This window comes from Sebastes fasciatus, chromosome 13 (assembly GCF_043250625.1).
Source record: "Sebastes fasciatus isolate fSebFas1 chromosome 13, fSebFas1.pri, whole genome shotgun sequence".
Taxonomy (NCBI): domain Eukaryota; kingdom Metazoa; phylum Chordata; class Actinopteri; order Perciformes; family Sebastidae; genus Sebastes; species Sebastes fasciatus.
The window spans coordinates 21,099,277-21,117,497 of NC_133807.1; the positions used below are offsets into that span (position 1 = coordinate 21,099,277).

The 18,221-nt window shown below is 41.0% G+C and overlaps 1 protein-coding gene across 4 annotated transcripts in view; it reads right to left on the reverse strand.

Moving 5' to 3' along the window:
* plekhh3 (pleckstrin homology, MyTH4 and FERM domain containing H3) overlaps window positions 1–18,221 on the reverse strand; it is a 72,315-nt gene that overhangs the window by 37,553 nt on the left and 16,541 nt on the right. For 2 of the 4 annotated variants that reach the window (XR_012596720.1, XM_074656122.1), the window contains exon 1: window positions 1,633–2,209. The exons of 1 other annotated variant lie outside the window; for it this stretch is intronic. Coding sequence is in view for 1 of the 3 variants with exons in the window: in XM_074656122.1 (XP_074512223.1) it covers window positions 1,633–1,767 (135 nt within the window). In the remaining 2 variants the exon portion in view is untranslated. Of the gene's footprint in view, window positions 1–1,632; window positions 2,210–18,083; window positions 18,211–18,221 lie in introns of those variants that run through there. One more of the 4 variants, XM_074656123.1, reaches the window with a different exon arrangement.

Genomic DNA, 18,221 nt, shown 5'->3' on the forward strand with positions numbered 1-18,221 from the left:
TAACACCACTGTGGGGCAGAGCCGCTCTAAAGACAGAAGAGCATTATGAGCTTCACGAGTCGATTTTACACCGCCACACATAAGCATAGCCAAACTGATAGAGGCAGCTTTGTTTTAAGACTTATTCTTGTGTAGAAATTACACCAGTTTCACAAATTTGAACTGGCCTCCGGAATAACAGATAAAATGCAGCACTATCCTATGCGACTTATCTTCTAGAGAGACTAAAGATAGGCCAGAACGCAAATCACTCAATCAAGGTCATCATCTCATAGAGCTTCGTTCTTCTCCAAACAACACATCAACACTTCAATAAACCAACGTTAAACCCAAGCCACCCAGAAGAGCACAATTCTGCAGATGTTAGGTTGAATTTTAATGAGGGATCTGGGAAAGTTTCAGGAAAAGGAGATCCCTGCATCTCACTTCAGAAGGCCATCAGGCATCTCCACTGGGACATGTAACTATGATCTCATATTGATTGTGAATATGAAGCAGTTGGATTCCTGTCCAGATGGTAAATTATGACCAAGAAGACAGGTATGTTTGCCAAGAAAAAAGAAGTAGAGTGCTACACACTAACACCTCTCTGGATACCCCTGGGCAACAGATGTTGCTCTTATCTGGCAGGCTGCTGGTACAGTTAGATTTCTGTTGAGGCAATAAACTGCGTAAAATGTATTTGTTCCCAACGTTTTCATGCAAATCTCGGTGGTGTGGCAGTGGTTGGTTGCAAGCAGACAAAAGGGCCAGTAAATGCAAGTAGTTGCTCCAGGCGATATTACTTTCATCTTTCATGCTGTTAGTGTGCAGAATAACTCGGCCTATGATACCATGCTCTCTTTGTAAAGATTGAGCCTGGTGTGAGAAGCACAGTTCCAATACATATTTAAAGATTTTCCTAAGAGACTGTACATAAAGAGTTGTACGTTGGGTCATACAGATAGAGCCTACCTCAATTCAAGGCAACAATGCCCCCTCACAAGTGGGTGGACAATGCTGAACTCTCTGTGCCTGATCAGATGACTAACATTACAGAGAAGACAAGGCCGCAGTCTTATTTGCAATTGAGCGGACGGAGGCCAAACACATAGGATCACTTCAACACACTGCTTTTTTTTTTTTTTTTTTTTTTTTACAGCTTGCATCAGAGTGTGTGTGTGTGTGTGTGATTGCTCAATGTTGCCCAAGCCTCCAAGAACGTGCAAACCTAAACGTCAAGCTGGCCAGCAGCAGCATGCACACTTCTCTGTCCTGCATCAGTGATATAGCAAATTGAAAAAACGTTGTTAATTCCCAGCTAATATGTAAACATTGCAGCTTGCAACTTCAAAATATCTTCAATCTTATGGTTGCATTTATTATCATACCTTTAAGTTCAAATCCATATTTACCTTTGAAAAGTTAATCATGTTCATATCAAGAACTGTATGTTTGCACAAAACTGAAATTATGCTACTATAAAGTGGAGCCTGTTTTATGAAAATGTTCATGTGCAAGAAGATGTTTTTAAAGCCACTATTTGACATTTTAAAAGTATATATTCATTGAGATTATGCTATATGAACTGTGTGTGAAGTATTCATGCACAGGAGTTGTAGTGTAGCGCAGGTGGAGTTTTTTTTTTTTTACCCGTCCATTGGGAGTCAAGTCCTCCTTGTTGCGCAATTCAAACGACTCTTCCTCCTCTTTCTCCCCATAGTCCCGTCCGAGCAAACTGAAGCCCTGCCTGCAGCACAGAAACCAGCAAACTCCTTGCAAAGGCATTCAAATGAGGTTAAATGTGTCGTCTTCTGCTATCCAGGTCGGTGAATTCAACATTCACGGTGCTGTCTAGTAACTCCAAGAGATACAGGACCTCCTCTCCATAGATATATCCAGCGAGGAGGATGAAGGGTAGCATATAAACTCACTGTGTCTAGTGACTGTACATGACAGCAGCAGCAGTCATACTCCAGCAATAAAAAACCGACTGGTTCAAGGAAAAAAATCCTCCCTTCTTCCAGGACACCTTGCTGTTGTCCCTGTTTGAACAACTTCCCCAACAAAATAACAAGTTTCCAAAACTGTCACTGTAGGTTAAAAAAAATACAGAAAAAAGCCACACTGTTGTTGTCAGCGTTTTTTATAAGCACATTTGGTGAGTAACGTAAAAAAAAAACCGCGCACCTCTGTCTGTAAAGGACCGACTGTCTGACTTGTGAGTTTGAACAAAAGCGTGCTGCAGCTGGGACAGGATGACGTGGGAGGAGCGGCCACGCCCACAGAACTCACGTCTGGGCTGTGATTGGCTGAGCGCAGACACTCCTCGGTGATGACGCGCCCACAGCACACGCCCACCTTTACACTGACGAAGCGTCACATGTCCTTCAAGTAGAAGATGATAGTAATCAAATCATCCAGGACACCTGATGTCCATGATGTCCCTGCACCACTCACTGTCTGTAGTTCTCATTAGTATAGTATAAGGGGTCAGCAACCATTACTATCAAAAGAGCCATTTTAGGCAAAGAAAAAAAAAAAGAATCTGTCTGGAGCCACAAAACATTTGATCATTGTGATGAAGGTAACACAGTTTATAGTCTAAGTATATAGTATATAAGTCTAATGCAGTGAGGGTCAAAGTGCAAATGTACTCGAGGTATTAGGGCCACATTGAGGGAAAAAAATCTGAGATTACCAAAATAAAGACATAATATTAGGAGAAAAAAGTTGGAATATTACGAGAACAAAGTCATAACTTAAAGAGAAAAAAAGTTTTAATATTACGAGAATAAAGTCATAACTTTAATTAATTTTAAAAAAAAATTATGCAATTATAATGGAAATCAGGTTTACTTCAGTTTATGGTGGAAGAAATATTCACATAATTTATTTAATTAAAAGTAGAAATATTAAACCTGATTACAACTAAAAGTTCTGCATTCAAAATTCAGTCAAAGTACAGAAATATTATTAAATATGTATCAAAAGTAAAGGTTAAGCAGTATTGCCCTTGTCAGTGTTATTTCATTATCATATTATTGGATCATTATTATTATTGATGCATTAACAGTTACAGTTAAGCAGTACTATTTCCCTGTTGCTATAAAATATTACAATTAGTAAGGACAGATACTTTTTGAAGCCAGCTTGCTACCCTCAGCACACAGCATTTTATATCTATTTATTTAACCTTGATTTAGTCCTCGCCTTCAAGCACTTGGTGCTCCTTTTAAAGGGACTGTTTGTAACTTCTTACACGTGTAAATCAATCCGGGTCAGTGTCTCATGCACGCTCGCGTGTGGCTACGCTGTTCAGACTCAGACTCCAACACAAACTCAACGGAAGCACCAAAACCGCAAAGTTATATCTAGTGAAGCACGTCTTGCAAAACAGTGTTGGCCGCGGTGAGCTAATATTACTGCCAAGCAGGTGAAATATAGAGTGATATTGTGGTTTTAGCTGATGTGTGTCGCCTCACTGTCTTGACGGATGCTCGCTCACATTCAGGTAGCGCGTACACACGGGCGAGCGCGAGCAACAGGACGCTGACTTTCGTTGACTTAACGGCCTCAGGTGTCGCTGTTACAACCAATTTCTGATTCTTACAAACAGTCCCTTTAATAGCTTCTATTGGTGTATTGTGTTTTTATGTAAATGTGTTTTAATGTGTCCTGTCTGGGTGTGATATGTTGTGTTTTAATGTTTCATTTTCAATAGCAGATTTTTCACATGCAAACCAAAAACAAATAAAGTATTTTATATTCTATTTTATTGTAATATCTAAAACTGCTCATATGTTCATATGTAAACTTTTGATCTGAAAAGTGACTAGTAGCCTTACTAACACTGTTAAAAAAATGTGATGGAGTAAAAAGTACAATATTTACCTCTGAAAAGTAGAAGTATAAAGTAGCATAAAATTGTACTACAAACAGTACTTCAGGAATGTATTCAGTTACTTTCCACCACTGGGTAGCACTATAAATATTCACATTATACTCTTCGCTGTCAGTGTGCTATGATATTTGCATGGTACACTGTTAAAGTGTAACAGCTTATTATACTTTGCTTACTTACTTTAAGTCAATCTCCATCACTAGTGAGTGAACATTACAGCATGACTAGCTGACGTTAAAAAAACTTTATCTGAAGGGGAGATCAGATTTGATAGTGTCATGATATCACTAATTACCCCCAGTGTTTGGTTACAACTCTTTCATGCTTACATCTTATTCTTTCTCATACTTTCTTCTGCTTTTCTTGCACTTACACACATGCACACACACACTCCTCCCCCACTCTTCCCTCTTCCACTTTGCTGAACAGTCTACAAAGATACAGCAGTAGGAGGTAGGAGGACTGGTGCTAAATCCAGACACGTGATATACAGTATCCAGCCCCCTCATGCTTATTTCTCCCTTAATATCCCTTCATTTCCCCTTCTCTGCTCCGTGCAAACTCCCCCCACACATCTCAGTCAGCTGGCTTTAACTCGTTCCTCACCAAGAAGAGCTCTTAGTCTTTCCACTTTAGCTTGATGGATACGCTCCTTTCATTCAGTTATCCCAACAAAACACACACTCACTAATATGTTTTTGCAGTGTGCATGCATAAGCACACTGGCCCCTTCAGATACTTTTAACCCTTATCCCTACTGGTTCCCTGAGGGCTTTGTAAATCAATAAAAAGGCTCATGGATGCACCTTTTCAGCTGGGGTGTACTCAGCATTATGAACAGCAATCCTGACCATCCCTCACCCCATCGGAGACACACAAGTAAGAAACACACTGCCCCACATTTCAACCTCCAATGCTTGCAGGAAAGGAGAAAAGGCTATTTGCGCAACTGAATATAATTTACTTTATTTCAATTTCCTTTCCTTTTGATGTTTATACCTTACAAAAGAGCTTGCACATGTGCAAGCGAGAATATTTTCTCAACTCTTTTCTTGAAAGTACAGCGGCCCTGCCCCCTCTGCAGTATCTCTCTCTAGGCCAGATCCTCCCTGTCCTCCCCCATATCCCAAAACAATACGCTGGGGGCCCCTGCTCCCACAGACCTGGAGGAACATGTGTTTTATTTTTAGAGCTCACTCCCTCAGCCCACGCTAGTAAAGTGAAAAAAGCCCTCCCTCCATATATGGTTTCTGAAAGAGCTGAAGTCAGTACAAAAAGCATAGCAGCAGCTTAATCCTCAAAAAGAAGCAGAAGCCATTACCTAAATCTCTGCGACTGCCTTTTTTTTAATCATTTAGTGAGAAAAGAAACTAGAAAAACTACAATGATATTCTCCTAGTTTTCTCTTATAAACTCTCTTATAAAGTATCTTTCACTGTCTTTCTCTAACCCCCTTCTCTGTCCTTCTCTTCCCCTCTTTCCAGGAGATGACACATGATTCTCCATTAACACACACACACATTTGGATACACGCAAGATAACCTGATACAGTGCGTCAGGTTGAGGCACCAGATCAGGAAAAGGGCAAATGATTTGGTTGGCTTCCCATTGTGAACACAAGCCAGAGGAGAGACAAGTGTGAATCAGGAATAAAAGAGTAGTTATTGAAGGCTTATAACATGATAGGATGTTGATGCTGGATGTGGTGGATCGTGAAATTTGCTCAGATATCTCCAACAACAAGAAATAAGGAAAGGGAATAAGGTTATATTTCTTCTTTAAAGGTCCAGTGTGTAGGATCTAGCGGTGAGGTGAGGAGATTGCAACCAACTGTAGCCTCTCCCGTGTGCCAAGCGTGTTGGAGAGCTACAGTGGCCGACGCGAAAACGCGAAGGGCCCTCTCTAGAGCCAGTTGAAGCAGAGCCAGTGTGTAGAGTGTGTGTGTTTACGTGGGAAGTGAGTGGTGAAGCAAGAGAGAGAGAGAGAGCGGCGGCGACGACAACGGGAGCAAGTAGTTTTCGACTCTGGCCCAAGCAGGAAAAGTTAACAGAGTTTGGTTTGTCCGTTCTGGGCTACTGTAGAGACATGGCGGTGCAACATAACGGACTCCTTGGAGAGGACCCGCTCCCTATGTAGATATGAAGGGCTCATTCTAAGCTAACAAAAACACAACAATTCTTATTTTCAGGTGATTATGAATATTACATTCCATTTCTGCCAATAGATCCCCCGAAATGTTACTCACTGTTCCTATAACGAAGTTGACATTACTCTTGCTCACATCTACTGTGGTGTTAATAAAACTTTTTCCTTCATCTTCTCTTTTTTATTTCTGGCTGGTCCCACCCACATCCTGCCTGCCACTCCTCACGACACCGCTTGTTGAAATTGGCGTGTGGGGTTTCCAACGGAGACGCAGAGTAGACACAAGTCGCACATGTCAAGTTGATCGGAGACAGAGCAGAGCAGTGCACTGTTCCCTCCATCCTCCCTCTCTGTGTCTCTCACTCTTTCCCCTTTGAGTTTCTTCCTGCAGGATCCTGTTTCACTGCAGCCCGCATCGCAGCCACACTCTCATGTTGGTTGACCAGATTGATTGTCAACAGAAAGGGATGTGAAATGGAGCTCCCTGCATGGTTCACATTTGGGTGGCTGCATGTTTTTCTTTCACGTGTTCTCTGGGTGATGATTGATCAGATCTTTTGATGTGTTGAGGCATACTGTGATATTTCTGCTTTTGAGGTTTTCTATTTGAAAAAGCCAATGTGGTCTCCAGGCACATATAGAAATCAATAAGAAGCTCTGTCTGTTCCAGACAGCTGCTCTGTCTTTGGTGATCTACACGAGTTTCTCTTCAGAAGACTGGTCCAAGGTCAGAGTTTATCTGACAACCCCAAACTAAGGATTTAGGATAGGAGCTGACCCCCAGTGACCTCTCACCCAATACTCAGACAGGATTTCCTCCCCGCTGTGTCCAGCATTGAACTTAACCCTCATCCTGCCGTGCCACCACCCCCTCCACCACCAGCCCAGTGTGTTTAGGTCCAGCAGAGATTTAGGCTATGGGTTAGTGAACAGAGGACTGCTGTTTGACGGCTGTTGGCCCGTGTAATGGGATAGGGCTGCTGCAGAGCCCTTTAACTACTGCACCACTTGACCTGAAGTTCCCACTGTGAAATATCCAGCTGTGCATGTGGATCGTTTGTGACAGACGGGCTTTATATGCGGAAAATGGGATGAAGTGATGATGGAAGATTCATTGAATTAAATGAATGATAAGGAAATTGGAAAGATCTGCTTTCCACACGCCCTGCCACAGAGTCGTTACAGGCTTAATAAAAAGAGAGGAAGTGGGATTGTTAAGCACGCAGCTGAGTTCCCATCGATACCATGTCCAGTACCTTCTGTCTTCCTGTCCCACTGTGCTTCAGGAACAGTGTTTACCAGCATCAGGGACACCACAGGGAGGTGTTTCCAACCCCGGCTGTGGGCACATCTGTTCCTGGGGACCGTGTGGCACACAGGCTTGTGTCAAGGAAAGGCCAGGCAGGAGAAAACATTCCCAGCTTCAACTTCTGACCCTCTCGCCCCAGTTAACCCCTCGCATTCCCCCTTTCCCCTCCTCGCCTGGCTTCATTACAGTAACCCTTAACGCTCCAGACTCTGGCACGCTGGCTCAGCCTGTCAACACATCAAAACTGACTGCACAACTTGTGCAATGGATGAATAATTGTGTTGGAAGAAGGCATCTCAGGTTTTAAGCGACTGAGTGATATTCTATAGCTGAGGCATCTGTCTTGGGCACCATTAGCCTACGGATCCAATATTGACCGCATATTATAGCACCTAGCTATTTTTCTACTACAGTGTGGGAAAATAACACAAGGCGTGACCATCCTTGCAAGTGTTTTTTTTAAGAGAAGTCCTGATAGTTTGTTTAATAGGAGTGTAAGAAAATATCGATACACATGAGTATCACAAAATCATTTTTTGCAATTCTGTATCGATTCTCCAAAACGCTGTACGGATTTTTAATTAACCTCTTAAAAATCAGACTGTCCCTATTCTGGTGCTATTCTGTCTTTTGGAGGTTGGAGCGGGCTCATTTTTAAAGCTAGAGTGAAGCTAAGGAATCCATTGGTACCAACAATGTCATACTTGCGTGTCACGGAGGAAGCTAAATAATGCTCCAAATTGATGCTAAATTTTGGCAAGGAAAAACTGTCATGGCCATTTTTAAAGGGGTCACTTGACCTCTGACCTCAAGATATGTGAATGAAAATGGGTTCTATGGATACACACGAGTCTCCCCTTTACAGACATGCCCACTTTATGATAATCACATGTAGTTTTTGGCAAAAAACATGCAGCTTTTTGAATGCAGTACAAATGTGTTATTTTCATCTATTCAAAAATTGTGTCCCTAAACAGTTTTGGAATTACATAAACTGGGTATGACTGTAAAGCTGAGACTCCTGTGGATCCAATAAGCCCAATTGTATTCATGTGTGTTGATGTTAAGCCCCATAGTAGCCATTTCACATAGTGACTGTTTTTATTCAGATTGTATGTTGGCAGCAACATGCAACTGTCAAAGAAACATATATATGATGATATGACTCTTTAAAAAGATTTACGCCTACAAGCATTTGGATATGCCAGGACCAGCATTCATGCTATCCATTAAATTCATGTAGTTACATAGTTCAGTTTTTCATAGCTTCATGGAATTTATAAAGCAGACATTCCTCAACACGGGGAAAAATGAAAATAAGAGGAGTCACAATACCAGAAGCCTTATCTGTAACCGTCATCAAATGCCAAGTGAGGAGGAGTTACTGGAGTCAGTGAGGCAGAGAGAAAGATGAGGGAATTGATAGCAATGGATAGTCAACCAGAGCAGATAAAAAGCCAGGAGAGCTGAGACTAAAACTAGCAGAGACACAACAACTGACAATGCCAACAAACAGCAGAAATATGCCCTCATGTTGTCTGGTATTTTCAAATCAAACAGGAAATCAAAAAAACAGATAGGGTCCTCCTACATGCTCAACACATCCTATTTCTAGTTAAATATTTCTAAAAGGTAGTGAGCAATCAAGTTAGCTCATCCTTATTCCTGTAAATTCCCCTTGAGGCAGTCCAACTTAGAACAATTTACAATTAACTTGTGGTGTTTGGGATGGTTAATGGTTGTGGTACTGTGGGTTTTAAAGTTGAGCGTTAGTGCAAGGGAGAAGATAACTTATTGACAGTTAGGGAGGCCGGGCAGAGAGCCAAAGTCCTTGGGCTATTTTTAGGATGCCGACTGTGTGAAAGAGCGCTGAATGCAGAATTGATGACACATTGCCAAAATCTGAACCTGTGCCGGATGAGTGGTGTCTGCGTGCACTTGCATTTATACATGTGCATATCTTTTGCACAGAAGCACATGCACAGCTAAGAATGCAGAACTGAGTGTGTGTGTCTTTGCAAATTAACCACGGAGTTTGTGTATTGGTGGTCTCCATGGAGAACATACTGAAAGATAGACGTGTCAAAAGGATTTGTAGAATCATTGGAAACGGTCTGCTGTTTGCGAGGGAGTCTTGCCGTGTGCGTCTGCGCTCGGTCTCGCTCTTGTTTCCTGTGTTTAGATATCAGCCTTGAGAGTGGCTCTTAGCAGTACAAGCAGTATAATTACTGAATATGGAAAAAGTGCCCACTGCTTTACCTCAGTCTGGGCAGCAGAGCAACTGAGTAAACTTCAATTCCTTTGGTCCAATTTGCGAGTATGTATCTGGGTGTCTTTACAGGGAATCCCACCCCAAAACATAATTGCGCACTCCTGTGATCTTCCACACTTAAAAACATTATTGTATACGGGAAGTCTCTGAGCAAGAATCAAGAAAACCAAGGCGCCAGCGGCAATGAATGGGAAAGCTAATCTTCTGAATGATTACTTATCTTGTTTGAATATTTTTACACTTCAATTAGTTTGGTTCAAAAGTTCAAAAAAAGATCCGGCATTTATATCAGCAGGAAATCATCAAACATAATGTGACACTGCACACAATGGAAGGCTGCTATTCATAGTTAATAGGTTGGCTTGAGAGACTATAAAAGAGATGGAGTCTTCGAGGTATTTGACCTTTATAGTTTAGTTCAAAGTAGAGAAAGACAGGATGGACAAGGAGAGAGGGGATTTTAGGCTGGTTTTACAAGTGAATATTATGCATATAAGCGCAATTTATCAGTACCAAGTTTGTGTTTATTGTTTGGATAGTATTATTTGCTGGAGTTCAGTGAGGAAAATATATATCAATGTAATGTTGGGGAATATTGTGAATATTTCATTCCTCTATATTTGGCCACTGAATTTGTGTTGTCAATCATCCTGCGTGACTTCTGCACAATTCCGTAGAATTTTATTGTGAAGTGAATTTTATCGTGAAATGTTCAGTTGAGTAAATAAACGAGTGAACGGTAAATGTGATTATTGACAGAAAGTAAGTTAAGTAAAGATAAGAACAATGACGACTAAAGATAGCCACAACAATGCACTCTAGCATTGCAGTTCATGGCCTTTTTAAATGAATGTTCCAATGATTTTTGCATTAAAGGTGATGTAAACATTCCTCTATATTTATTGAACTGTTAATATCTCACATTAGCCCACACACTGCACTGCACAAATGCCTTCTTTTGGTGATCTACCATGTGAATAGGTGATAAAACCTAATACTGGGTGTAGCAGGACCCTACTGACCCACATTTATGGTGCTTATAGAGAACGATAACACCTATTTAATGGCCTGATACATGCTTTTTCCCCTTTGAATCCTCTGTTATTGACTAAAAGGTAACAACTGGGGCCGTGATAGACAAAAATAGAAATATTGTTCTGCCTTCTAGATGATTCAGCGGTTTGATCTCAGATAACTACGTCAGTCATGCAGACTGAAGAGACATCATCACAGCATGTCAACAAAGTTAGTTTAATCTGGGTGTGTTTAGGAAAGTGTATGCTACTATATAAACTGTGTATGTGTGCGTCTTGACTGTGTGTTGTCTCGTGTTTCCTGATCCAGGCGGTTGCTAGGCGCTGTGACCTCCGACAGCAACATTCATAGATGCAGAGGGTGAACCCTGCAAGGAGCAGCAGGGCTGTATTTTATTTCTGCACCCTCCCCCCTACCCCAAACTCACATCCTCACACACTGTATACCACAAACTCCCCATGGGCTTGGCCCTGTGGATATAGGCTTGTTCACCAATGGTTCATCATCAGGCACAATATCCACTCCCACCACAGCTAATGATCTCTCTTTCTCTTTTTGACCACAGGAAGCAGAGGAGACAAACTAAAGCTAGGTTTCCCTCAAAAGTTCCCGGGACTTTTAGTAGTTTCAACTAAGCTAAAAGGTTCCTTCCCACTGTTGTCTGTGTTTCCACCGCGGTCTAAAGACCTGCGAAGATTAGGCAAACTAGTCTGCTGACGTATAAAAAAGCAACATGTCATGTGACGAGGGCTGCTGGTGGTCACAGCGGTAAACACACTCTGCAGCCTGCAGTTCAGTGTGCCCGTCTGTTTCATCTAAAAAAAACACTCTGGTAAAAAAACATTTTGTCTCACTGCGACGATATTTACTACTGCATATATTTACTGATGTACGTTGGATGTGATGAATGAAATGCAGCAGAAGAAAATCAAACCAAGAGCGTCCGTCTCTACAGTTAATCATCTCTTTGAGTTTTTGAGAGTTATTTATTTTTTGCTTTAGAACATTAACGCTGTGAAACAAACTTATTCTCTTCTACTTTTATTAACAGCACAGCCGCGCTACGTTCCTCCATCTACTACCGCTCGCCCTCTCAGGTCGCTCGCATGATCTCTCTCTCTTTTTCTCTTTTTTTAAATGAGTCAGGAGGCCGACAGAAGAGCCTAACTTTATTTTTAATGTTATCAAACAAAGACAAATGCTCTCCTCTCGTCCTTGTTTTATGAATGAAGCGGTACAGTTGAAGCAGCGGTGCTATGTGTGTGTTTCACCAATCAGCGACGGTCCTCCCTACAAACTCCACCCCAAAAGTTCTGGTACTTTCAGAAAGTACATTTTTGGAAAGTCCCCGTAAAATGTCCCCAGAACTTAATTTTCAAAGTCCCTGTGGTGGAAACAGGGCTTAAGTTGCTACACTATAATTGTTATAAGAAATAGGCTTTATAGCTGCACCGATCTCTAGCCTCCAGATGCCCCAACCCCCAACCCACCTGCAGGCTGTAAGCATTGAGAGGACAAGCCGTTCTGTTGCCTTGCTGCCAAAGGTACTTTACTGGGGCTCAACTCCAAGGAACTGAGCTGGGGAGGGGAAGGACACAGTTTGCATGTCTGGCCAGATATCTCAGAGTGTGTGTGTGTGTGTGTGTGTGTGCATAACACAGTACGCTGTATAAAAGAGCCAGCAGAACTTCTAAGAAATGACTGACTTTAAGAAACATCCATTGCATTACTGCTTGCAAACGTGAGAAAACTCTTGTCCAAGTCAGTTTGGATGACTTCCCAGCGTCCTCTTGTGACTGAATATGAAGGGAACCATTCAGTTGTCGCTTTTTGAACACAAACATTAGCTGTTTATCCAACCTGGCCACCTTGCATGACCCTTTTCATCCTCACTCATCATCCTCCCAGCTGCAACTGTCATTTGCTACAGTCAGCAGTTCACATCAAACAAAGCCCAAAGCAGAGCAACAAAAGAGAGAAGACAGTGGGCAAACAAACTGGGAGGCAGACTAAATAACTGCGGCTTGTCTGCCGGGTGAGGGAAACACAACCCAGTGGTGTGTGTGTGTGTGTCATTGGCTGTGGCTCTGCTGCATCTGTGTATGTGTGAACTTCTGTGTGTGTGTGTGTGTGTGTGTGTGTGTGTGTGTGCTGCTGTTGGCAGCAAACATGAGAAACAAAAGTGTCTCAGCTCCATGCATCTCCACTATAGGCCGCAGCTGTTGTTGGTATTTAAACTTATTGCAGGTGTCAGTGCTGTCGTCTTTGTGGAGCTGTCGCTGTGCGTTCATCTTCTGTGTGTCCTATGTGGTTAAATCAACTTTGAAAATGTATGTCAGCGTTTGTGTGTTCATTAATAAGAGTCTGAATTTGGTCAGTCACAGCAATAGGTGTCACAACTTGTACTTCAACACACCGACATCACTCGGTTGTTTGAACAGTTAAGTGGAATCTGATGAGAGCTTAGATGGCTTACAGGCAGACACATATGATTAACCTTTCAAACTGGATGGAGGACATAGACTAGATCTCTTATTGCTACATCTCTGATATTTTCTTGACGTTACAGGAACAGTGTGTAACATTTCGGGGGATCTATTAGCAGAACTGGAATATAACATTCATAACTATGTTTTCATTAGTGTATAATCACCTGAAACTAATAATCATTGTGTTTTTGTTAGCTTAGAATAAGCCCTTCATATCTACATAGGGAGCGGGTTGTCTTCGTGGAGTCCGCCATGTTGGTCTGTCATGTTTCTACAGTAGCACAGAATGGACAAACCAAACACTGGCTCTAGAGAGAGACTTTCATGTTTTTAAGTCACCTGAAGGCCACCGTAGTTCTCCAACACGCTTGTGAATCTGTGGTACCGCCAGCCGCCGTCTGACTTCCGTTGCTCCTAAAGTAGTGTTATTATGGTGAGGATGGCCTCTAAGCGAGGCGAACGGCGTTACCACGGTTTTGCACTCGGCAGCTCACGTTACCGCTGTCTTGAAAGGGGTGGAGTGAGCGGAGGGGTACTCAGTTGGTTGCAATCTGCAACCACACCCCTAGATGCCGCCAAATCCTACACACTGTACCTTTAACAGTGGACAAGTGCGTTACAACAGAACAAATGGCTAAAACAAAGAGAAACAATAATGCTAAAATAATACGATTACAAGACGGGAAAATATGAATGTAGAAAAAGCTTAAATTCAAAAAAACAAAAACTAGATATATCAGATGGAATAGTTGTCGACTCGATGCATTAATTGTTGCAGCTCTAGTAACATTCCTATCACCCCCGTCTGTGTCCTAAACTGAGTGTGTTGGTGTGCCCACTCCAACAGGTTGTAACAGCTGTCTTGGACACACCAGTTGAGCCAACAATGGGGGGAGATCTTCAGAGGTCAGATCCCAGTCTGGGATTCCCCAGCTGGGGAACCAGCAGGAGGTCACACCGGTGTATGGACACCTGAGAGCAAACTGTTTTAATTGCAGCTCACCCGCCAGTATGCAGGGACATCAGGTTCATCATAGATGGTGGCCATAATAAACACTTGTCTTAGAGTCGGACTAAAATAGAATCTTGCTAAATACCTCAGTTTACAGACACACATTTTCAAACCAGCCACCTTCTGCGTTACTCACTACTGTTTTGTGTTTGACACATCAGATACACATAAATAAAGCCAGCGCAACCCACACAAAACTTCCTTCATCCATCTTCATGACAAGTAGCAGTCAGCCATGATAACAGATCAGCAACACTATCTCTTGGAAACATCTGGGCGTGAGTTGGAGTGTGTTTGCGTGCCCGTGGTTGTGGGTTTTGGCAGGTTGTGTCTATGTGTGAGGACGTGTTTATATGTGTTTTCATGCTCGTACCCTCAGCACATCTCCTATGCAGTGTACAGTGGCACCCCTATGGAAAATACGCACAATGCTAATGGGGGCAGACCAAAGAACAATCTGATTCCAAAAAAAAAAGAATCCCTGTGAGAAACAAGGTCGTCACGGGTCTCCACCTGGGAGTTTGTTTGTGCAAGTTGTGTGTGTTTTTAAAAGAAGACAGAGCGTGACCTTTAACAGTGTGTGTGCGTGTGTTAGGCCTGCAACTAACGATTATTTAAATTTTTGATTAATCTGTTGATTATTTTCTCAATTAATCGATTACTTGTTCGGACAATAAACTGTCAGAAAATGTTGATCAGTGTTTCCCAAAGCCCAAGATGACGTCCTCAAATGTCTTGTTTTGTCCACAACTCAAAGATATTCAGTTTACTGTCATAGAGGAGTAAAGAAACCAGAAAATATTCACATTTAAGAAGCTGGAATCAGATAATTTAGACCTTTTTTCCTTCAAAAAACACTCAAACCGATTAATCAATTATCAAAAGAGTTGGCGATTATTTTAATAGTTGACAACTAATCAATTAATTAATTAATATTTGCAGCTCTAGTGTGTGCATTTGTGTTTGTTTAGTTTAAAGTGGGATAAAAATAAAAAAGGGTACAAGTAGATCTAGGTGCACGTACATATTTTCCAGCTTTGTTTTTCGGTAACTGCTCGGCATATTATCCTCTCAGACTCATTTCATTAACCCAAAGATCATTATCCATTTATAATTTAGAGGTTTACAGGTTCAATGCATTTTGGCAGCATGAAACATCATTTAAGACCTGCAGAATAAAGTTAAGTAATGAATAGACTGTGGGAGAGAGTTGGACACCAGCAAACTGACATAGGTGTGAGAAACCGAGAACCATGTGTGAGCTTAATCTGACATCTAGTGGTCAATTGTGGTTTGACTCTGAAACTGCTGCTGCAAACTGCAAAGATGCAAATTTAGTTCAAATGCACAGGAATGAATGTGAAAAAAAAGTTAATTCTTTATGATCCACATTTTTATCTTAATTAGTACTTATTGACTGAATGTATGTTTCAATTAAAACTGAATTTATCGGTCTAAACAAGCTATTTAATCCTGTATTGACTCATTTGTAAAATGTAGATTCTGCGTTTTTTCACATTAAACTCTGTGAAATTACAGTTGAGTTCGACCAAAGCACACTTTCTGATTGTTGGAAAGAATAATGACGACGGTGTAGGTGAGTTTAATTTTGTTTTATGTCCAGTTTGAATGAAGTGTTTTACGATGCTCCGCTACGTACAGCTGATCTCAACATAAACAAAATACAGGTGGATGATGGCGCAAACTGAACGGAGAGGGGGGGGCAATCGTACTCGGGCACCTTGGCGGAGGTCTGCGCTCTCTGAGTGCCATTCTAGTTATTATTATTATTATTATTATTATTATTATTATTATTAATAATAATAATAATATTAATAAGATATTTTAAAGACATTTATTTCTTTACCAGCCTTCATTGTGAATAGTTGGAATTATTTCATCCGCACTGGCAGAACAATTCACATAAAGTGACCATTGTCACCTTACCTTTATATACTTTACATACTGTTTTACAAACTGTTACACCTGTGTGTGTGTGTGTGTGTGTGTGTGTGTGTGTGTAAGTGTGTTTATATATATATATATATATTTATTTATTACTTCTCTATACATACTACATTCCTGTCTACATCTCTGTATATATATACTTTTAGTACTTCTCGTTATCACATACTACATTCCTGTTTACACCTCTGTGTACTATTACTTCTCATCATGCATATACATACTACATCCTCTTTACATTCAGTTTTCCCATCTGAAATACTGTCGTCAACAAAATTACAAATTTACATCACTTTTTTATATTTACTTATGTTTAAATTTAAGCCCTATATTTTAACTGCACTATTTTATGCATTAAATTATCATTTTGTTTTTGCTTTTACTTGTGTGATTTCCCCTTGTATATATACATATTTTATGAGCATTGTTGAAGCTGAGACCAAATAAAGAACCTTGAAACTTGAAAAATGAAAATAAGCGGACTGTTTTTGTCGATTTTGCAGCAAACATGATGCCAAAAATGACCACGACTTTGTGAGATTGAGCATTAGAAAGCCTGAATTATATTTACTGGGAATTCTGCCTCTGGCTGCTTTGGTTGTTAATCAGTTTATCACTTGAGCCTTTGTGTTGTTTTTTCCACAGATGTGTGGTGTAACCCCAACCAGACCTTATTAGGTCTCCATGGTTACTATAAGGTCAAATATAAAAGGTCAATGGGGAAACAGATGGTAATCCAGCCTAACCACAACCCCTCACATCTATAAGCTACGTGCAGGGAGGGAGAGGGGTGTGTTTGTGTGTACTGCACATGTTATCTGAAGACAACAGAGCAGCACTTATCAGAGGACAACATCTGGTTTTAAACTCGTTCACTAATGTTTTCTAACTCACTGAAGAAACACAATAATGCTATTTGCTTGTTGTTTTACGTATGATAAACTATATAAAACATGGCAGTAGCATGGGATAATTACACACTTATATATGCCATTGTACCTTGTTTGAGTAAGTACTGTGTATCTGTGAAATAATATGGATCACTGCACACTATCAATAAGAAATCCTCTCGTATATATCAAAAACTAGGGCTGCACGATTTTGAAAAATATCGAATTGCCATTATTTTGACTGATATTGCAATTGCGATATGATTTGCGATATTAGAGGGAATGATCTTATATTTTATCATTAATAATAATTGAATCATTATTCTCATTTTCATTGAAAAACATCTCAAAATGATGATGGTGTGATTTTTGCAGGGATCTGTACCAAACAAAGATGTTTTCTGACGTCTGTAGAATATGATGTGTAGGCCAGGACATCTCTGCAGCACCACAATATTTAATTTAAAATGGTATTTTGACACACATTTCAACAAATATTGCGATTTCCTCCTCATCATGGGATTTGAAAATTGCAGTAGACCAAATTGAAAACTTCATCAAATCATTTCTGTACCCATCTCTTGTCAGTTAAATATACTACCTTTGCATCTGCAGCCAGTTTCCCCTGCTGATTTGATGTCCTACTTTACTCTCCACAGTGATTTTCTTCTGTTTGCCATTGTCTTCTCTAAGCAGATATAATTCCATACTCTTATGGTTATTTCAGGGGGGAAAGCCAGCGGCGGGGAGCTTACAAACTGACAATCTGATTTGATTGAAAACACGGTAAATCCCACGCTGCCCCAGGCATTCAATCTCGCATCATCACTGACACACTGCCGTCCCATAAACCCACTTCTTAATCTCAAAGCCTTTTTTATTTTGTGGTCAATGTGCCACCCATTGCCACAAATCCCCCTCTGCCTCAGACTCACCCCGCCCCCACCCCCCCTGTTTGTGTGTGTGTGTGTATGTGAGTCTGAGTTCAGGCACAGCTGGCATCATCATCATCATCATCATCATCATCATCATCCTGTAACCTGTTCTTCTCTGTTTGTGAACATACTGTCATGAACAGAGTACCTGGACAAGGTCAGAGAGAGAACTGTTGTTTAGCCTGCTGGTCTGCTGTCATTCTATATGGTCCTGCTGCTGATTCAGGATATTAAACTTCCATCTTATTCTGGGGTTCAACTTCAGATCTACGTTCCTGGAGAGAGA